The sequence below is a fragment of the Pristis pectinata genome, chromosome 28 (assembly GCF_009764475.1).
Source record: "Pristis pectinata isolate sPriPec2 chromosome 28, sPriPec2.1.pri, whole genome shotgun sequence".
Lineage (NCBI taxonomy): Eukaryota > Metazoa > Chordata > Chondrichthyes > Rhinopristiformes > Pristidae > Pristis > Pristis pectinata.
The window spans coordinates 10,197,080-10,219,328 of NC_067432.1; the positions used below are offsets into that span (position 1 = coordinate 10,197,080).

The window sequence follows — 22,249 nt, forward strand, 5'->3', positions numbered from 1 at the left end:
AAGTAAGATACATAGAAATAGGGCAAAACTTAGGCTTTAGGGACAGGGAAATGAATGTGGTTTGGGGCTTCCATTCATAAGATACTGTGACCCCTACTGAAAAATATTCATATATTAAACAGAACTAGATTCAAGAAATTCAAAGGCACACAGCCTGCCATCTGCTGAACCAGTCTGCACCCAAGCTGTGCAAGAGGGAACGTGAGAGCCAAAAGGTATATCTGTAACTGTCCCCAGATATGAATCAGCACCATGATGAAGAGCAAGACAGAGATCAGTAAAACAAGTTGCCCATTATCTATGTTATTATACCGATTCGTCCAACCAGAGTTGCTTTAAACATAAACCTCACCATTAAGTCTCGGCAGGTTGTCAAAAGTCACTTATTTGCAAAGCTTTACCCTAGTGATTTGCTACTTAACCATGAAGCGTGCTAGGTTTGAGTGCTGCAAATCTAACAGCAGGGTGGATGCTGGAGTGTTACTTGCACAAGCATCTTTTCAAAACTGAAGAGGGAATGTTTAGTAAAACATCACCAGCTGGAGGAATTATAAATAATCATAGCAGCAGATTCTAATCTAAAATGTAATAAAGGATAGACAATATTTAAACATAACACCACAGGTTATTAGATCTTCACTTTTAGTGGTCTTTTCTTCACTGTGTAGTTGCCTCACTCCCTTATCAACTGACAGAGACTGGCTTCTTAGCATCTTTGATTTTTTCCTTGGCGACAACATTTCACGATTAAAAAGGTTTCTTCTCACTTTTGTAACCTCTGAGGATTAATAAACAGAAGGGAAAGATCAATTGAGAGGTCAGTAACCAGAGAAATACAAACATTTTAGCAGTGAAATTCATGCAATTAAATTTATAAACCAGGTACTAAATCAATAAGCAACACAGAATTTACTTATAACATTTTCCCAAGATCAGACAGTGCTTATTTATCTGGTCACATAAATACAATAACTAGCAGACCAAATCATTATAGTGATTTTCTGCACAAGCTTAATTCTGAACTAATTTGGCAAGGGTTACTGGATTGTAATCAAAAGCATAAGCCATGACTGTTTTTTAAAAAAAACATACATCCTCCTGCTCAGAAGCCCAGATTAGCTAACTTAGCAATGACCAGAAACTGACCCCAAGAAAATTAATTTAGATCAAATTAATCTCCAAATGAAACTTCCTGTTTTCTTGGATACTTCCATTTTCCTCCCAACTTCAACTGCATCTCAACTACAAATCCTAACACGCAAGCTCACTGTATAACACCAATGCTATTAGGGGAAAATTTACAACATTTTAAAAATGTGTCTCCTAACTACTATTTTACTGTGAAGTCATATTTTGCAGGATGTTCCAATTAACCTTCAATTCAAACCCAACTCCTGCTGAAGCAGTCTGGCTGAATGACAACCAAGAAAGTTCAAAGACTGAACCATTTTTCTCATAATGGTTTCAAAGGAGGAGCACTGAAGCAAATATCATTGTTGGTGGCAATTAATGGTCCCCTCCAGTGAAATGTCAGCAATGGTCAGGAGTACTTGCTTATGGCAATTGAAATACACTAAGATTTGTTGAATTACATTGAACTCCAGACATTTTGCTTAATGTTTTGAAGACAATGCACCACATATCTTGAATTAGCTGTTGACTGGTGTTATTACTAGAAAGTGCAAACAAAATATTTTGTTTGTTAATATATTTTGCCCCTTAGTAAAGATGCAGAGGATGTCAAATCTTGTTCTCACAGCAGTTTGCACTTATAGTTGTTCTAATGTTAAGAAGTGTGCTTCACGGAGAACTGATTTAAAAAAGCATGATCTAAACATTGCTTACAAATGAGACCTGAAGAAAGACCTTTAGTGTCAATAAACACCTAAAGATTTATCAGGATACTCAATTTCCCTTATTCTTCTCCAGAGAAAGAAAATTCACATTTTTAATGTCATTCCGAGAAGGGAGATGACATCTCAATTTAACATCTTAATGGAAAGACATCACCACAAATAATCAGTGGGCTATCAATATTGCACCAAAGAGATCAAGTGCTACAGTCAACTGCATTTAGCATCCCGCTCCTTCCCTTCCCCCATACCCCCAATCCTGCATCTCCATTTGATGCAATATATACCCTATGGAGTGCAGGGTAGCAACTGACAAAGTTTATGCAAGACAGTTCTTCTTTCTTCTGACTATTCTATAAAGCAAACAAGAGCAATGTTATTAGAACAAAGACAAGCTTTGTCCCCTCCTAAGGACAAGAGCATCCTGATTTGGAAATACATCACCATTGCTTTCGTCTGAATCCTGAAATTTCTCACACAACGTTACTACAAAAGCACAATCACAGAAATTCAATAGCAATGGTGCAAAGGAATGAGCCATAATGCAAAACTAGAACCAGAAGAGGTGTGGTGAACTGAAGCTGTGATACATTTATATATGAGAACACATTAAATGTAATCAGCATGCCACTGGCAGAATGTGAAAAATAAGGACAGGCACCAATTTTAAAAGTACTTGAATTGCACAACAAAAAAAGGAGGAAGACAGTTCAGCAAATTTTGAATTCACTGAATTCAAATCCAATTGTACTTGCCTCACACATTTTGGATTGGCAAGCTGTGCAGTAACTGCCAAGAATGTGCATCAACAAAACATCAAAACTACCATCTATTCAAGAAGTAGTTGTTCCACTGCTAATCACACAGGCCTAACATTCAGTAGCACAATATCAGATAAACAAATCATAAATGTGATAGCACAATATATATAAAACCAAATTGTACCTTGTACGTCCTTTTGTGATGAAGACTGTAGTAGCTTTGGTTGCTCAATAGCCAAGGACAGATGAGACTGCACATTCTCCTGCTATTAATCCAAAAGTGTTTATTGTGTAGTTTCCAGCTGCATTCACATTTAAACATCACAACTTGCCACATACATTGCAAGGTACTTTTTAGTAAAATATTTGTAGGTTATTCCTTTTAAAGGGCTAACATGAATAGATGTAAAGTTGTATCATCAAGGCAATATCAACAAAATAACCTTAAATAACGGAAGAAAGGGCCATGTGCAATAATTCCCCCGAGGCTGATACGGCAAAGGACATGTGCCTATCCCAACATCAGTTTGTAAATTTCCAAAAACAGTAAGATAGATATTAACAACTACTGAAGGACGTAGGAATTCTAGTGAAACATGCAGATCATAGCTAGGTAAAATTAATATAGAGAAGTGGGATGTGATACATTTTGGTAAAAACAGAGGCTTATAATAATAAAAGGAACAATTGTAAAAGGGATATTGGAAGAGAGTTGTGAAAAGTCCATGTATCCATATGCATGAAGGTGATACTATTACATTAAGGGAATCATACAGGGTTGGTGCAGGAAAATGGCCTCGACATACAAGATCAGCCAAGATCTTATTGAATAGTAGAGCAGGCACAAGGATTCAAATGCCCACTTTTGTTTCTATTTCTGGTATTCTAAACCTGCCTGAAAAGTAAACATATTCTTAAAAATATTTCCTGTAGCTTTAATGGACCATATTATACAATTCATACAGAAACAGTGAGATTGTGAAAGGATCACATTGAGGCACTTAAAACCATACCGCATAGGTAGTAAATAGAAACTTCCCATTGTGGAGGGATCAAGAACCGTGGGACATTGAATGAAAGTGATCAGCAGAAGAACTATAAAAGTGACTTGAGGGGGAAGAAACATTTCCATGCAATGAAAGATTTGGGTTTGAAAAGCATTGCCAGGGATGGTAGTAGAGAGAATTCCAATTGTAGCTTTCAAAGGGAAGAATTTGCAGAGCTACAGAGGGTGGAGAAAGGGACTCTCTGGATTGCTCCTACACAGATGTGGCACAGACATTACAGGCTGAATGACATCCTTTTACTTTGTAACCATTCTATGAAACTTAACTGCAATCCATTCATTCTTAAAATCCCACCAGCGTGAACCAGAAATTCCAACAGGCTTTAAAAATTACAACTTTAGATTTTCAGATTGTTCCTTCTCTCAAACAGTTTACCTGTTTTACAGACTTCTTTGGCATTTGGATTTGCCGCAGATTATGGGACACCTCTGACGTGCTCCGATGTCTAGTCATTGGAAAGTTCCTAAAAGATAAAGCATTGAACAGTGTGTTGTTTTGAATGTTTATAATAATTATATTTACTGTACAGAACTCTAATGTTATACCCTTAGTCCACATTGGCGATTTAAATTTAAGATGATCTCATTCATTATTGCTAACTTGCAAACCTTCATCTCCACTCAGGTCATCCCAGTTAACAGCAGTCCTTCAGGAAAAGGAAGTATGCAGACAAAACTTTTACATTGGACAAATAGCTGATTTAGCAGCAGTAAAGAAGGCCAGAGCTCCAGTCTTCCGTATCAATATTCTATATAGAACAAAACAGCTGGAGATCAAATATTTTTAATCAAGTGGTTTTTGGACATGAAAGCACTTTTTCCTGAATGGACATTTATAGTTTTTCATTTCCTTAGGAAATTCAAAAATTGCTTCGCTTTTGCATACTGCATTGAAAAAGACAACCTGTTACATATTTGTATCTATTGTGCTCAGACATCATTCATACCATGAACTTATTGCTTCCACTCAGCCTACAAAGGATTTGCTCTTACATATTATAGTAAAAGCTCCCAAAATACTTCAAAGAAGCATTATCAAACAAACTTTGATATCGAGCCCCATAGGTAACATTAGGGTAGATGATCAAAAACTTGGTAAAGGAGTTAGGTTTTAAGGATCATCAAAAAGGAGGAAAATAGAGGTGCAGAAGAGTTTAAGGAGCAAGTTTCAGAGCCTAGGAATTCAGAAACTGAAGCCGTAGCTGCCAGTGGGACCAGAGCTAAAGCTAGGTATGCACAAGAGGCCAAAGTTGGAAGAGTGCACATATCTCAGAGCCTTGTAGGGTTGGAGAAGTAGTTCATGATGCTATGGTGAGACTGGAAGAAATGAATAAAGATTTTATATCCAGAGTTAACATCGGTCAGCAGGCAGAGGTCACTGATAAAAATTATTTTGCGTCAAGGTAAAATACAAGCTTCAAAGTTTTGAAAGACAGATTCATGTGGAGTTGTACAAGGGAGGTTAGCCAAGAATACACTGAAAGAACCAAATCTAGTGGTAACAAAGGAATTAACCAGGGTTTCAAAGAGATGGACAAAGGCAAGGCAAAAAGAGACATCTGAATGTATAGTCATAGATTTTCTCCTTCCAAACACAAGATTGTATTTGGTGAGCTGTAAACTAGAGCAAGGTGGCTATTGTTACATAGCAATAATTGGTGATAGTCACTGTTTAAGAAATGTGTTTAAAAATTAAAACTGAATATACAATGATAAACCAGTGGCTGAAACATCTCTTCACTCATTCCCACAAGTACAGTAAATAAGCCAAGTTATAGAAGTGTGAGAAGATAACACAAACACTAGGAAATATTAAGGGCCTCAATACCTTCTTTTCCTACAAGACCTGGTACGCAGTTCTCCTAGCTGTTCTCCTTCAAAGTCTGCACAGCTGCTATTTGGAGCTAGTGAGGCTGGTTGGGAGCTACCAGGTGACTTGGCTTCTTGACTCATAGATTCGTCACTGAAAAAGTCAGCAGGAAGCACTGAGGCGAGACGTGCTGGGACGTTCTGCCCTAATCCGAAGTATAACTCGCCCAATATTTTTGGCACCGTGAGCAAATATCTGAAATGCAACATGGTTGAATTCACCTGAATCAATTTCATTTTTAGAAACAACTTGCATTTACATTCTGCTTTTGACAACCTCTGAACATTTAAAAGAACTTTACAACCAATAAAGCAGCTTTAAGTTTAGTTATTCTTGCATTGCAAGAAATCAGAGAGCCAATTTGCATGCAAAAGCTCCCAATAAACAGCAATTTCAATGACCCAATACTATGTTGATGTTTGGCTCAGGGAAATATGAACCTGGGCACAGAGGATAATTTTGCTCCAAATTATGCCTTTTAGAACAGTAGGTATTTTAGTTTAATGCACCTTCAGAAAGAGGGCACTCCAATAATGCATTTCTCCTTCAGTATTAGGCCGGCACACCAGTGCAGATATTCTGTGCTCAAAACTCAAATTCAGATGAGCAAGCTGCCAACTGAACCACAGCTCACAGAAGCTTGACATTCTTACACTGGAAGTCGAAGTCAAGCTGCTGAATTGATCACAATGAGTAATCAGTGGGGTGGGGGGGAAGCCATGAAAGATCTGATATAGTTAATTCCACACAATTCAAATAAATCTTAAGAGCTTTTGCCACCAGTAAATTGCACAAGAGCTATGCCCATAATATGTACATTTAAAAATCAAAATGTGACTGAATGTCTTCTCTGCACTACATCTAGCATTTCTCGGACAATGCTTGGGGTTTGAAGTTTGACAGAGTGGGCTAACAAACTTTGTGAAAACAATGACTTCAGAGATTGAAACTCAGCAATTTTCTGGATCTGTAAAGTTATTATGCCCAGTTACTAAGCTGTTAACATTCTTACATACAATGAACAAGCAAAGGGTGAAGAGAGTAAGCAGCCAACAATCAATGTCTTCGCCATGTGATGCTGCAATATAAAACTCACTATTGATCCAGTGGAGAAAATAACAAATCAACTAAATGTTACACAAAATTAACAAATTTGGAAACTATACCAGATAATTTAAAATGTTACTTCGAAGTTGGGGAACTTTTCACAGGGCATTTGCCTTTTAATACAGTCAAGAGTCATATAACATGAAAAGCACACCAAATCTATTATCAAGCACCCATTTACACTTTGTCTGACACCAATATTATTTTATTTTTAATGCTACAATGTTTCTCAAGATGGGAAACAGAAAGCGTTTAATTCATGCATCAGTAACATTTTATAATTTCCAACTCTCATATTCTTGCCCAAACCAATTACTATTAACTTAAAAACTTAAATTTTTAGTGAAAGTAACTTTGCTATTTCTACCAGCCCTCTGGGTAAAGGCCCCACGACAAGGTTCTGAGCCACAGAGATTATAAAATCTCATATAGGTTTTGGGAGTAGAAGAGTTATAAAATACTAGTGCCAAGAATGAGGATGCAGCCTTTGCTGATCATTGTTCTTTAATCCTGAACTATAAAGTACAAGTGTATAATTGAAATGGAGAGAACTGAATAAGACAAAAACATAATGCCATTTGTAATTGATTGTTTTGAGCTTACGTATTTAAAATCTCTTCCTCCAGAAACGCTGTAAGGAACGTGGTGTCTTTTGTTAAAGATATTATGCGCAGGAGATTTGTCATCTGCAATCAAAAACGAGTTTGGTTTAAAAAAAATTAGTCTTTCCTAATATTGTCATCAATATACATCACTGGTCACTCATACATCACTTTCTAACAATGATCTAATTCCTGACCATTCTGACAATGCTTCTAAACTGCAGTTTAAGATCAGTTGCTGCAGCATTACCACTGGAAGATGTGCACTAATAATACTGAAGGACCTCTATACTCCCAATATTTAAAATAAATGAAAAGTTGAGACATCTGAGCATTTGTTCATGTATATACATAACCTCTCTTAAAACTGTCCTGGATTCTGCAGTTAACTACCTTCACATGGCATTAAATCCAAGCAGTGCAAGATTGCCTCCTCCAAGAATTGCTCACTGTTATTATTGGGCATTCAGAAGACCACTCCAGGAACACACATTGAAATATACAACTGCTTTGATGTGAACTTTTATATTCCTTTTGACAGCATCCAATATTTCAATAGTTGTTGTTGTTTACGTTTAATTCAGAAAACATTCTCTTCTGACAGGATAAAGCTCATGCATCGGATATGGCTACAATGGCTGCTCCTTCCAATGCATTTACTTCCTGGCATTATTCATGTGAATCAACTTTTGCCCAGCACAGCTGAAAGAATTCAATTTTCTTCCAGATACCCTAGGATAGTTTGTAATACAATCAAAACATTCCAAACCAAGTACTCCATGCTTCAAATATGACTTTTTCATTAACTGAACATTCATTTTTTGTTTAAAACTATACAGAAATTTTGCACTGAATATGAATGGTGCTTGTTGGGAAAGCACTATTGCTTCTAACGCTTCTCATGACAAATAATGAAAGATTTTCCATTAACGACTACAGCAGGACTTTAACTGTGATTGCCCTTTTGGTTTCATACAAATAGCTGCTTCAACAAGGAAACTGTATTAAGAATACTAAACTCTAGTGACATTTATCCTATCCCTTGCACCAGATACAAACTTAGACTTGGTCTAACACTATACTCACTTCTTCCACTAGCTGTTCCAACTGCTCATTGTCACTTTGCAATGATGGAAACTGCTGACACATCTCCAAGCACAACAAGACCTGGAGCTGGCAGCTGCAAAAAGAACCAAAATCATTTATAAAAGGATAATTTTCAAAACAAAAACAGTTAAAATTATATTGCTCTTTACGATCCAATGCTCATCACCAAACAAAATTTGAGATGTTGAAAAAGAGTTCATTATCTAGAGTTAAGAAACAGAATACCAAATCAGATTCAAAGGCAAGTTAGAAGTTGGTTAGAATTCCCTCAATTCTTTCCAAACAGCTTGTATTAAACTAGCTTGAAATGTGTATTTTAAAACAATATTAACACAAGGCACAGTATGAATGAAATAGACAGATTATTAAAGTGCTGGATTGAGCAGTTTTGTACTGTAAACAATTCCATACAATTTCACTAGAAACTTTACATCTGACAAAATGCATTTCCTTACTTTAAAAAAAAATTATGAGTGGCCAGTAGTCGGGAATTTTCAAAATAAAAATCATCTTACTCACTCTCTGACTTTACATTCCTTATTCTCCTGGTTTCCATACTGCTGTCGAATGGATTTGCTGCTCTTTAGTAACTGCATCCGGATTAGATTTATGCACGCGACCTTTTAAAAGTAGTAATATTATTAAATGCAAAGAGTTTACAGAAGAATTAGTGTTGAAATTGTCGTACATTTACAACTTAAAAAAAGGCATTAAGAGATTTGAATTTTGAAACTCAAAAGTGAAGCAAAATTCAATGTTTGGAGGGAACTCTGATTGGAGTTGGTAATGACTGCACTTTGAAGAGAGAAATTCATTACATCTATAGTTACATGGCAAATTCAGGAGAGAAACTAGCCAGTTGGGACAACACAGTTTTAATGTTTTATACAAGATTTCTACCATCCTTCATCTAATCACATCTATACTGTCACTATTCCTTTTTCCTTCATCCAATTATTCAACTACCCCTTAAATACATGTTCTCTGTGTCAACTACTCTTTGCATTAGCAAGTCTCACATTCTAACTACTCAGGATTAAAAATCTTTCAGCTAAATTTTCTATTGATTTATCGGTAGCCATCTTATATTTATACACCATAGTGCTGGTGTCCTGGACAAGCAGAAAACTCTTGTTCATGTCTAGCCTACAAAATCCTTTCAAAAATTTAAAAAGTTCTATCAGAGAATTTTATTCTTTTGAGATTAAAGGGCCCAATGTCTTATCAATCTTCCTTGATAATCTTTCAATTCTGGTGTCATAAGTGCCCTTTGCATCTTCCATATTCTCTATATGAGAAGCAGAACTTAAAGGTGACCAACCAAATGCCTGTTAAGTTTACAATTACAATTAACTTGCGCTATTCATTTCTATCCCTCTAGAAAGGAACCCCACTGCCTTCCTTTCTAAAAAAAAGTACAACATTGCTAATTTTAGTTATTTGTGCAAACATACCCAAGATTCCACAAATCACTAAGTGACCCCCATTTCACACAATTTAAAGACTAATGTCCCAGAGTTCATGGCCTCCTCACTTTTCCTACCGAAATTGCTACATCAGATTCATAAACAAGTTCATTTTCTAGTAAAATGCCCACTCTGCAAGGTAGTCTTCCTTAATTTGTTGCAACTTCCTGTATTAAGTATAGTCCCCACTTGGCATTATCAAGTTTTTGACAATACGCTTATAGATGACCCCAAGCTTTTGCAAATTTATGATGTGCAATGCTTCAGCACCAATCCTCATGAAACATCACTTCTTTTTGCCAGCAAGGGAACTACATAATGAAGCACATCTCAACTTGAGTAACAATTCCTAAAACCTAGCAAAATAAACAAGAAATAACAATGCAATATTGTGCTGCACCGAAAAGATAACAAAAGTATGCAAATACAATTATGTTCCCAGTATTATCTCATGAAGGATTGTAAAATGTCACAATTCAATTGTATCTTTATTTCAGGGTTATCTGACCATCAAATTAAAGATGGAATACCTCAAGATCTTCAGTGTTAGCAGATTCTAGATACATCTTAATGACAGTGATTGCATTTTTTATGAAATTGAACTGAGGCAATTCTTCCTCCGAAACATATTTCTGGTAGGTTTCTTTCAGACTGGAAATCATCTCCTCACTACTTTTAAAATCTGTAAGAGGCAGAATTAAGTAGATTTAAAAATTGAAAATTGCCACTGTGCAAATCAAGATGTAATCAAATACAAATGAATCCTCGATAAACTGATATTCATTCCAATAATACACTCCTTAAAATGTATTAGCATAGCATTGTATACTGTCACAATACTGCATGTCCTTTTAGTACTGCAAATTTAAACTAATTCCGAATGATATCATCATCTTGCTAGGATATAGATTCCTACGCAATAAATCATTGCCCTGCAGAACCACATTCACTATTCACCAAATGTTATTTGAACCCAGTTCCAAACAAATAATTGACAAAATTATTACGTCTAAATCTGATATTGATAAGTTACAGCTGTATTGCTTTGATACAAATTTCAAACCAAATGTAGAATAAACAGCTCTCAAAAGTTCTTGCTCTCCAACTAGTAAATTAAGTTTTAAAGGAAGCATCCTCCTTGCTGTTTTCAAGATTTCAAGTATCCCAAGAGAAGCTATCTTTAAAATATTCATGAGAATTGCACCAGTTATAATTTGGATGTGAAGTAGTTACTGAGACCTACCTGCAATATCCTTTCTCACTTTTTTATTTTTCCATTTGTGCCCCAAATGTTTTTTGGATTGATTGGTAGATATCTCTCCAGAGAGGGGTTGCACCCCATCTGTCTGACTTTTTTGAGCTTTCACATTTAGCCTGGCAACATTCAACATCTGGAGAGAACGACTCATTGATTTCATCTTCTGCCGGATGGGAGTTCGTGGACCACCTGTAATTTATTAAGATATGTTCAATCAGAGCCATAAGGTTCAAACTTTGAGATCTGTCAAGTTAGGCTGCAAGGTTCTAAAATTTATTCAAAAGGGAGAAAACAGATGCTGGAAGTCTGAAACATAAACACAAAATACTGGAGTTAGGTCTATTGCATGTCAGACAGCATCTGAGGAAGGGGAAAACAGAAGTTACATTTCAGGTCGATGACCTGCTCTAATGAAAGGTCATCTACTGAAATATTATCTTTGTTTTTCTCTCTACAGATGCTACCTGCCCTGTGAAGAAACTCCAGCAATTACTGTTTTTATTTGTGAAGTTTATTCCTAGCTACAACATATATTGATCTGGTAACTTGAATAATTTGCTGACATGAAGGTCACAAGAGTATTCAGATAAGCATTCACATCCATAAAATTGTGACACAATTAAGAAATAGCTCAACCACAATAGGAGGTAAAACAACTGTATAGAGAGGAGGGAGTTGAGAGAAGCTGCATGTCAAGTAAAATTTACAACACATTTCTAGTTCCAGAAAAAAATATACTTACACCGTCTTCTTTTAGCTCCATGCTCTATACTTGCTCCAGCTTCACCTGCAGATTTCCTCTGGTAAAACTCAGCTAAATGACCAGTTAGAGCCAGTTCAGAGTCTAGGTTCTCTTTGTCATCTGTTGCTTGAATTGATCTAATACAAAAACAACAGCTCTGAAGTATGCCACTATATTATCATTTCATAGAATTGAAATAATTTTAATAATTTACCTGAATGATTCCATCAGAGTGGAGCTTGCTCCTGATAATTCAGATAATGGAAACCACCCTTCAACAAAGGAAATGCTTTGATTGGAGGTCTCAGACAACTCTAAGTGTACCCAATCCGGAACAGTAACATCTTCTGGAAGAAAGAAAATTACATTTAATTTTTTGCTTTATTTCACAAGACAAAGGTAGAGTAACTGAAACTGTGGTGAAGAAATGGTCATATTATTTAAATATTTTAAAATGGAATAGATAAATCCAAACCACTAACTCTATACAAGATTCAAGTGGGCAGTGAATGCATGACAATGGGTTACTCAGGGAGGATAATATATTTAGATGGTGTTAAAAAACTCAAGGGAGATAGGAGAAGCTGGGCAAATTTGATTTTGGGACTAGCTAAATGGAATGCAACATCAATTCTTTCCTATGTTTGAATGTGTAAAGTGCATTATTTTTAATCAGTCACGGGTGTTTCAATAGTCATTGTGCATGCAATTTGCATGCTTGGTGCTAGTTTATACAAATTTGAAACAATACAAAAGAAAAATGTTAAATTATCTGATTTTTCTTGTTAACGTACATGTTAAGGATATCGTACATAATCTTATAATCTGATTGGTGCATTAGTGGATGAATTTAGCATTAATATTTCATTTGAAGTAGTTTTTTTTATTTCAATGACTTCACTTATGGAAGACTTTTTTTTAAAAACTGGGTCATAGCGCATTTTCTCCCCCCCTCTACTGGAGCAGATTCCAGAAACTAAAAACATTAGTTTTCAACTACTCTAGTGAAATATGCATCCTTAGATTTAACACCAGGAGATCAAGTAACTCACTGCATGGTCACCTTCATTTACCTCATAACAAATGATGGCAAAGCCTATTCCTACAGCCAAAAAGGTACACAATTAAAGCACTAGGTAACAACAACGAGTGGAGGCCTCGATGCCATTAATGAAACCACAGCCTGTTCAGTTCCGAATGAAGTGAGTACTATACTAAGATCTGGATAACGAGATAACAGCAATTCAGCAACCCAAAGGCTCCATTATAAGAACTCCCCACTTCTTCACAATACTGAGCACCAAGTTGTGCTATTCCCATTGGTCATCTATTCAAATGTTCTTATATTCACACACGTGTGTTCTCACTTAAATAAGTCAATGCCAAGATAATCTTCATCCACAAAATCAATTCCTTATCCTCACTCAAGTTTAAAAAAGGCCTTATTCTGTATCTAAAAGGAATGTTCAGGTTCAGGAATAACAGCAGAATTACATTCTTGTCAGACAGATCAAAGGGAATGTAATTAACCACCAAATTAGTGACATTACTGCTACTTTTGCTCACCTGAACTGGTCAGACATTCTTTGGGGGTGTCAGAGATGAGGTTCAGTGCTTTGTCCACAATGTCTGAGAGCTCAGAGGACATTTCCTGGCTCCTCTCTGTTATGCCTGCCTGCAGGAGAAGCTCCTCAAACTCGACTGATCGTTCCCAAATTAGCGTGAACACTGCAGTATTACAAAGCAAGGGAGACAGTATTCCTGTACACATGGCTAGGCAATCATTCATCTCTATATCAGCAACCTGAAAAAAAACAATAATAATTTTCACAGATGTTATTAAGTACTTCCTATCAATTTTTCCAAGGCTACAGCTTTACTATCCAAAACAATGTGAATAAGATCAAAATCGGTTATGAGTAGTAGATATTATTGTACTGTATTTCCTACAACATCAGGCCAACATCTGGGAATTAAGTTACCAAGGGAAAATGTTGGGACAATAACATTCAGTAATACACAGCCTTCAAATGAATGGTTCTTTAAAAAAAAGTACCCACCACGTGCAATTTGTTGCAAGCCATTTCCTGCAGAAGTAGTTGAAGAAGGCAGTTATCTTTAGTTTTGTTCTGTTCAGCTTGCTGCAGGACCCAAGAATGTGTAGACAAGTCTGTTCTTTTTGGATCCCAATTCTTCATAACTCCTTTTACAATAATGTTTACTGAGTCGGTCAGGTACTTCTGAGTACAGGAAATTGGCTCCAAAATGATAGGACAGCAAACCTTCTGCCCTCCTGTTCACAGGAAATGTCATATATAAACAACATTCATAAAATAAATAGTGGAATCTCTGCTGGAAGAAGTTTCATTTAAATAACACTTAACATCTCTTAGAAAAATCTTAAAGCTCATCAGATTTAGTTAATTATTTTTAAATGATTTACATAGATGATTATACATACATCCCATTAGTTCCTATTGTTTTCTCTTCTTTAACCAATCCTTTAGCCACTCTAATGTTAATCCTCATCCTACGGCTAATTAATTTAAGTGTATGAAACTGCTGGAAAAAAATGTGGGTAGGGTGTATCCCTGGAACCAGAGCATGCATTTGGGTTAGTTGGTGGAGAGACTGGAGAGTTGGGTGAAGAGACTCTTCACCCAACAGATTTCGAGGGCTGCAGCTTGCTGCCTGATGGTGGGAGGGGAGGTATGAAGGAAAAGGGCATCATCAAGTTTGGAGACTTTTTATTCTTTACTGGGAGGACTTGACTTTCAGAGCTGCGCTGGAAAATCAGATCAGACTGGGCTATCTTTAAAAAAAACCAGTGGGGATACAATAGACTATATGGCTTGAGAATCATGTCATAAATTTTCCATATGCCATTTTATCAAATAATCCTCAGATATTCCATATTATTACTCCTACTACTACCACCTTTCTAACACTGCCAGCTACTTGACTAGAGGCAGGCTGATTGCTGAATCTAGATTTATATTGCATGCAGTCTCTGGTGAGAAATTGTTTTGCAACAGAACTAAATTGCAACAAAACAAGAGTTAAATGTCTTAACATGAGATAGGAAAGGCAAAATCAGAACCCAAAATCATATTTTAAAGTGTCAAAGGAAAACACGAACACACAAGTAGACACTCTGAAACCTGAGGGCGATCAGCATAATTACCTTGTGTTACAGTCAGTAATCCATGTTGAAGCGGAAATGTATTTCGATAGAAACTATCAATGCTCACAAAATAATTCATGGTGCAATCAAATGGAAATAGAGCATCTACTGTTTTCAACTGTTCTACATATTCCTTTGCGTCCTTTCCATTCTTCTGGCCAACTTGGGAGCTCAGTGATGTTTTCTCCAATGGTAAATGAGAATCTTTAAGTGAAAGTTTCATTAAAGCAGCAAATGGAATTAAGCTCCCACCAACCAATCGCATCACCTCTGAAATTAACCTATAGCCAACATGATCAGACGTTCCAATGAACTAGATGGAGGGAAAACAAAGATAAAAGAATGATATAATTTCTGGACAAAACCAAGTATTCATACAAATGTTCATAAATGTGCACAGCAAGTTTCTTAACAAGATACTGGGCAGACAATTTACTTGTGAAGCTAGTTCAAAAAATGACCATACACCCAAGACACAGTACAACAGCAATACCCCCATCCCTGAAATTCTCTGAGATAGTGCCATTAGATCCTTTACGTCACTACATAGCCATATAAGGCTATGGTTTAATTTTCTTTTCAAATGGGAAAGTAAAAAATTTATTGCATACAGTACTACATTGTCTTGAAATGGAAAGTGAGGTTGGCTGGATCAACAGCCTCATGGGGCCTCATGATCATTTTCTTCAAGTCTACAATGCTATGGATTCTTGAGGTTAGAGGCTATCTCTAGTTTCAGCTATCATTAAAAGTCAAGGAAATCATATAGAAATATTTGTTAATAATGGCAATTTGTACGTATGGTAAGATCCAAATTTCAAAGTAAAAACACTAAAAGCAGATCTGCAGCACTCTCACTATGGCAATATACAGGGCAGGTTAGAGAATACTACTTGGAAATCCACTATCTACATCACTAAAGCACTTCACATGAAATAAAGTACTTTTTTGAAATGGAGCAACTAGAGTCAAATGTGAAAATTTGTTTGTACATAGTAAGATCCTAAAACAATGACCAGTTGTTTTAAAAATAGAATTGAAAATAGAATAGTTATTTGAGGAAAACTACCAGTAAGGACAATTTATTCCATGTTTGAAATATTAAGAACTCTTCAATATCTTTCTGAGCAATAAGGATCCTGTTTGATGTTCGATGTGCAAAGTGAAACTTCATACAATGAGTACAAGTTCTCCATGTTGTATGAAGTATCATAACTGCAATATCATAATGGCCATCATTTATATTTGTCACTTATTCGAAACAAGAATTTGATCAGTTAATCATCTACATTAACACGTGAATTTATGTGCAAGCTATGCTACAGTTAACACTTCACCCCGATCACCTTTCAATTCTGACCCAAGGCCATCATTACAAATTGTTTAATGGTTAACTTATCATAGATAAAACCTGTCTTGCTGACTATTTTCATGTAGGAAACACACCAGCCAATTTGTATACTGCATTGACATTTGTAGGAGTTTGCAAAGGCCAGATATTGGCCAGAGCACGTGTCTAAAAGTTTTGATTCTTTTCTGGTGACACACACAACTATCTTAGTGTCATCAACAATGGATAATCAAAATAAAGTTGCAACTTTACATATGACAATAATAATTAAACTTGGCAAAATAATACTAAAATTAATGGTCAGTAAAATCTGCACTTCAGACCCAAATCACCAAAGGAAATATGAGGCGGCAAAAGAGCACTTGCATTCGTTTTAGTGCCTTTAACAGCTTCAGATTGTCACAAGACACTTCAAAGCCAATGACATACTCATTAAAGGTTAGTCACTGTAAAGTAAGAAACACACTATAGAGGATCATGTGACTAAGAGCTTGTCAAAGATTGGTTTTTAAGGACAGTGGCAGAGACACACAAGAAACCTTGATTGTTGATGGCTCACTCACTGAACATGGGATGATTAAAATTGTGGTCAAGAGGTCAGAATGAGAGAAGTGCAAATATTTCAGATGGATGCATGATGCAAGATTAAATGTAGATAGTGCCAAGACCACAGAGGTGTTTTAAAATATAAACAAAAAGCACTGTGGCAGCAAAAGCTGGATGTGATAATAACTGTGTAAAAGAATCATTGAAATTTATCGTATAAGAAACCAGCATCTTCACCAACCCAAACAAGAAATGCTAGGCAAACTAATCCTACTTCACAACTAATAGTTCACTGCCCCATAAGTTATGTCACATCATATACTATATATGCTCAAAGTACTTTATTAAAAAAAAAGGGATGAGGGTTTCTATGTCCGCCTTCCTTTCAGGCAGTACATTATATGAAGCCTCACAAAGAAAGCACTGGACCATGGAAAGAATGAGTATTTTATAAAAGTTATAAATTGTCTGGGTGCCAGGGTAGTTTGATGTTCTTCTTGGGTGGTCCCTATGGGTCAAGGAAGACTTCCACTCCAGTTCTGTAGATTCTAAGGTGATTAGTGAAGCCAACTTGGGGTTCATCATCTGGACCACAGGTGGGTCAGGTCGTGCTCAATAGGACAGTTGGGAGTTTCTGCCAGCTTCATGTGGCCTCCAGATATTCCCATGGTAATTAGTGTCTTCTCTGGTGCCCTTTCTCCATTTTGAACTATCATAGGCCAGGAATTCCATGAGTTAATAAGCATGTTACATTTGTTCTATGGTGTTTTTACCATCATTGAACCATTTTTTTTCCATTCTTAGCCATTAGCTCACTGAATGGCAGAGCAATTCCCTGGAGAATAATTTTTACCTTAGTATGTTCTTGGAAATCTCTTGCCATGATGGATCTCAGAATAGAGACCACTTTGGGAATCTAGTGTTAGGACAAGGTGGCCCAAATGTCACATCTGGCCAAGTGTAATTAAGTTTAGGGGATTCAGTAGGCATAATGGGCAATGAGATTAATAGCTTGAAGACATGGAGGGCTGAGGCCATGGTGCCATATGCTTTATTGCATAAAAACTGTCAAGAAGATGCCATCTATCATCAAGGATCCCCACTATCCAGGTCATGCCCTCTTCTCCTTGCCACTGTCAGGTAGGAGGTACAGAAGCCTCAAGTCCCAAACCAGGTTCAGGAACAGCTACTTCTCTTCAACCATTCAGTTCTTGAACCAAGCTGCACAACCCTAATCACTACCGCAGTACAGCAACACTGACAACTTTGCAATTGTTCTAATTGTGTCCTTTCTTGTATAATTTATCTTTTTCTTGTGAATATTGTGTCTCTAATGCTATGTACCTGTGATGCTGCTGCAAGTAAGTTTTTTATTGCACCTGTGTATACATATACTTGTGCATCAGATTTTTGAACCGGCCTGCACAACCCTAACCCAACTTCAGCAATAGAGCACCAAAAACTACCTCCTAGTTCATGGATTTGTCTTCAATTGTGTCTTTGTTTATTTCTTTGCACTAAGGTCATGCTTTTGCAGTCTTTCCCCCTTCCCTCCATTGTATGATATTATTTTATGTACAACTTGTATTCTGTGTGTTGTTTGTGATCCTGCTGCAAGTTTTCCATTGTATTGTACTTCACGGTACTTGTGGACATGACAATAAACTCGACTTGACTTGAAGTACACAACAGATCGATGATTGTTCATATCATCTTGGGCCGCCAATGATTAAAATGGGGCGGCTTGATCAGGTTGTACCGCTTACCTGATGCAAGGGCTGGGTGTCCACCCAATGCAGGGCGATGCTGTGGCCGGAGAGCAGTGCCCGGACCGGCGGCGGGATGATTTTCTCCGCCAGTTGGTGACAGCTGTCGGCGGCCGGGAGCTGCAGGAAGCTGCCCAGGTCGGCCCGGGAGAGAGGGCAGGGGGCGAAGAGGAAGAGGACATTGCGAGGCCGGGGCTGCGGGGCCTCGGCCGCTGACCCGCGGCCAGGCTTGGCCGGGGAGGTGATGTCGGGACGATCCCACGGGTAGTCCGACAAGGCCTCGATCAGCGCGGTCTGAGTGGCGGCCGCCGTCCCCCGCCGCCGGCTCCGGCCCAGCTCCCGGCTCAGGGCCTCCTCCAGTTCCTCCAGGTGCTTCAGCCGCAGCTCCCTGAAGCCGTGGCCCCGGGACACGCGGCCCCGCGCCGCCGCCGAGTCGAAGAGTTTAAAGGCCCAGCGGACGTCCTGGAAGCCGGCGCGACAGGCCGAATGAAGCAGCACCCGGAGCGCGGCCCGCCGCACCAGCGCTGGGCTCAGGCCGCCCTCCGAGGCCGCGGTGTCCACCAGGAAGGCGAGGTTGTGCGAACCCATGGCCGGCCTGCCGGGCCCGGGCAGCTCTCACTCCCTCACCATCAACCGCTGCCGCAGAATCGCCGTCGCCATCTCCCTCTTCAACTCGGACGAACTGTTCTTGGCGCCTTTTTCGTGCCCAAGCGCTCATTGGTCAAGAGCGTATCGTCCCATGCGCTCATAGGGTGAGTTATGGAACATCCCACTCATCTCATTGGTTCTATTCCCGCAACTGGGCAGATTGATGCATTTCATTGGCCAAAGAACTTCCAAGCTCAATCATCGATTGGTCATTTTGGAGTCCTTTAGGATGTCCGAATAGTTAATTGGATAATGTACTTTGAAAGACAACCAATTGCGTTCGAAGGAAACAGTTTCGACTTCTGATTGGAAAATTTAACAGTCAATCCCAAGGCACAGCCAATTGGATTGCCACATTTAAAATTCCGAAGTTTGTTTAAAAAAATCTCTGCAACACTTTAAAGGGAGTTTGCACCATATTCCACATGCTGAATTCTGCTGTAAATTCTTCTAAATTAGTCTTAAGAGGTGAATATCACGGGCTCTTTCACGTATACATAGAGCTTCAAATAAACAACCATTATTTGTGGCAGGCCTGTCTTAATCTGCAGCAACAAACAATCTGCAGGAAGAACTCAGCAGGTCGAGCAGCATCTGTGGGCCGAAAGGAATCGTCAATATTTTGGGTCGAAACCCTGCATCAGGAATGGGCAGGATTTAATTCCTTTCCTTTCTTCCTTTATTTCCTTTCCCACTACAGATATTGCTCAACTCGCTGAGTTCCTCCAGCAGATTGTTTGAAGCTCCAGATTACAGCATCTGCAATTTCTTGTATCTCCAAATCTTAATCTGCATGTAACTGTAGACATAGTCAGATTAGCAATGGTTAACCATGCGACATAGCTTCTTGATGTAAAAGTGACCGCACTAACCATAAAGGAACAATGCATTACTCATGACGGAGATACAGGAAATTCTGCGGATGCCGGAAACTGAAGCAATACACAAAAAGTGCTGGAGGAACTCAGCAGGCCAGGCAGCATCTATGGAGGGAAATAAACAGTCGACTTTTCAGGCCGAGACCTTTCATCAGTACTGGAAAGGAGGAGGGCAGAAACCAGAATAAGAAGGCGGAGTAGGGGGGAGGAGCACATGCAGGCAGGTCATAGGTGAGTTCAGGTGATAGGCGAGTTCAGGTGAGAGGGAAGGTAGGTGGGCAGGGGAGGGGGGAAGATGTAATAAACTGAGAGGTGATAGGTAGAAGAGGCAAAGGGCTGAAGAAGGAATCCAGTAGGAGGGGGCAGTGACACAAGAAATTCTGCAGATGCTGGAATCTGGAGCAATACATAAAAAATGCTGGAGGAACTCAGCAAGTCAGGCAGCATCTATGGAGGAAAATAAACAGTCGATGTTTCGGGCTGAGACCCTTTATCGGGACTGGAAAGGAGGAGGGCAGAAGCTCATTACTCACACAATACTCGTATACCACAAGTGTCAATATCCACCAAATGATTCTTATTTAATTTAAGGATGTGATTATGCATGTAATATGCACTTATTTGTTGTGCTGCACTAGAAGTGGTAAAATTTAAGAGAGACACAAGAAACTGCAGATGCTGGAATCTGGAGGCAAAGGGATAGTTGACATTTCAGGATGAGTCCTGATGCAGGGTCGTGACCCAAAACATCAGTTATCCCTTTGCCTCCACAGATGCTGCCTGACACGCTGAGTTCCTCCAGCAATTTGCTTTTTGCTGTAGTCAAATTTAAGTTCCTAGACAAGCTCTGGAAAAAAAAATCCGTAGTATGACAATAAGTTATCTTAAAACAAAATACTTTACTGAATGACAATGCTAGACAAATAGAAAGCAGTAGTATATTTTTTTTTGTAAGAAAGTCAAGGCTGAGAAAGGATTTTGGACTACGAGAGAATCAGAGTTAGAGGGATCAGCAGGAAAGTGGTGCTGAGACCCAAAATCTTATTCAATGGAGGGGCAGGATGTTCACCAAGTTAGGTAACAAAGATTTTGGACACATTGAGCATAATTAGAACGGTGCAGGAGACCACAGACAGATAAGTCAGAATGGGAATGGGATGGAGAATTAAATTTGACAGTCAACTAGAAACTCAGGATTGCGTTTGTCAACAGAATGAAGGTGCTCTGCTAGGTGGTCACCCAACCTGCATTTGGTTTCTCCAGAGTAGAAGAGATCACATTGTGAGCACCAACTGCTGTACACTAAATTGGATGAAGTGCATGTGAATCAGTGCTTCACATGAAAGGAAGGTTTAGGTGTCTGAATGGCAGGAAGGCAAGGTAAAAAGAACAGATGTTGCATTTCCTGCAGTTGCATAGGCAAGTGCAATGAGAAGGTAAGTAGTTGGAAATGGAAGAGTGGACCAAGGAGTTATGAAGGGAATGGTCTCTTCAGAATGCTGAAAGGGGAGGGAAATGTTAGGTAGGTCTGGTGGAGGAACCTCCTTGGCTTCATCAACAGCTTGGATCCATGTCAACCCTTTGTCTTGTCTGTTCCTCCAACACCCACTCTGCAATTTAAAATTAACTTCTCTGTTTTCAGTTCTGATGAAGCGTCATCAACCTGAAATGTTACCTCTTGTTTCTCTTTCCACAGATGCTGCCTGGCCTGCTGAGTAGTTCCAGTATTTTCCATCAGAGTTTAGATGAATGAAAAGTGGCCTCACTGAAATGCACAAGTGTTCGAGGACTCAGAAGGATAGATATAGGATTGTTGTTTTCCCTGGCTGGGGTCTAGAACTGGGATTCACTGTCTCAAATTAAGGGGTAAGCCTCATAGGACAGAGATGAAGAGAAATTTCTTTATTCAAAATGTGATGAATCTTTGGACATCTCTAATTGGAGTGGTGTGGAGGTTCAGTCATATATTGCATTCAAAACAGAGATCAATGGATTTTTGATAAAGTCACAGAGTCATAGAGCACCACAGCACAGAAACAGGCCC

At 38.4% G+C, this 22,249-nt stretch overlaps 1 protein-coding gene across 3 annotated transcripts in view; it reads right to left on the minus strand.

The window, feature by feature from the left end:
* Window positions 1–19,402, minus strand: part of ticrr (TopBP1-interacting, checkpoint, and replication regulator) — a 32,016-nt gene extending 12,614 nt beyond the window's left edge. Inside the window, exons 1-15 of one of the 3 annotated variants that reach the window (XM_052040673.1) lie at window positions 18,680–19,402; window positions 15,017–15,329; window positions 13,893–14,125; window positions 13,399–13,636; window positions 12,047–12,176; window positions 11,833–11,969; window positions 11,076–11,279; window positions 10,363–10,514; window positions 8,886–8,986; window positions 8,346–8,439; window positions 7,261–7,343; window positions 5,509–5,745; window positions 4,057–4,144; window positions 2,799–2,880; window positions 641–778 (exon numbers count right to left, since the gene is read on the minus strand). In XM_052040673.1, coding sequence (XP_051896633.1) covers window positions 641–778; window positions 2,799–2,880; window positions 4,057–4,144; window positions 5,509–5,745; window positions 7,261–7,343; window positions 8,346–8,439; window positions 8,886–8,986; window positions 10,363–10,514; window positions 11,076–11,279; window positions 11,833–11,969; window positions 12,047–12,176; window positions 13,399–13,636; window positions 13,893–14,125; window positions 15,017–15,329; window positions 18,680–19,267 — 2,818 coding nt within the window. In that variant the 5' untranslated portion in view covers window positions 19,268–19,402. Of the gene's footprint in view, window positions 1–640; window positions 779–2,798; window positions 2,881–4,056; window positions 4,145–5,508; window positions 5,746–7,260; window positions 7,344–8,345; window positions 8,440–8,885; window positions 8,987–10,362; window positions 10,515–11,075; window positions 11,280–11,832; window positions 11,970–12,046; window positions 12,180–13,398; window positions 13,637–13,892; window positions 14,126–15,016; window positions 15,330–18,679 lie in introns of all 3 variants that reach the window. The other 2 variants (XM_052040672.1, XM_052040674.1) reach the window with 2 other exon arrangements.
* Window positions 19,403–22,249: the final 2,847 nt, after the last annotated feature.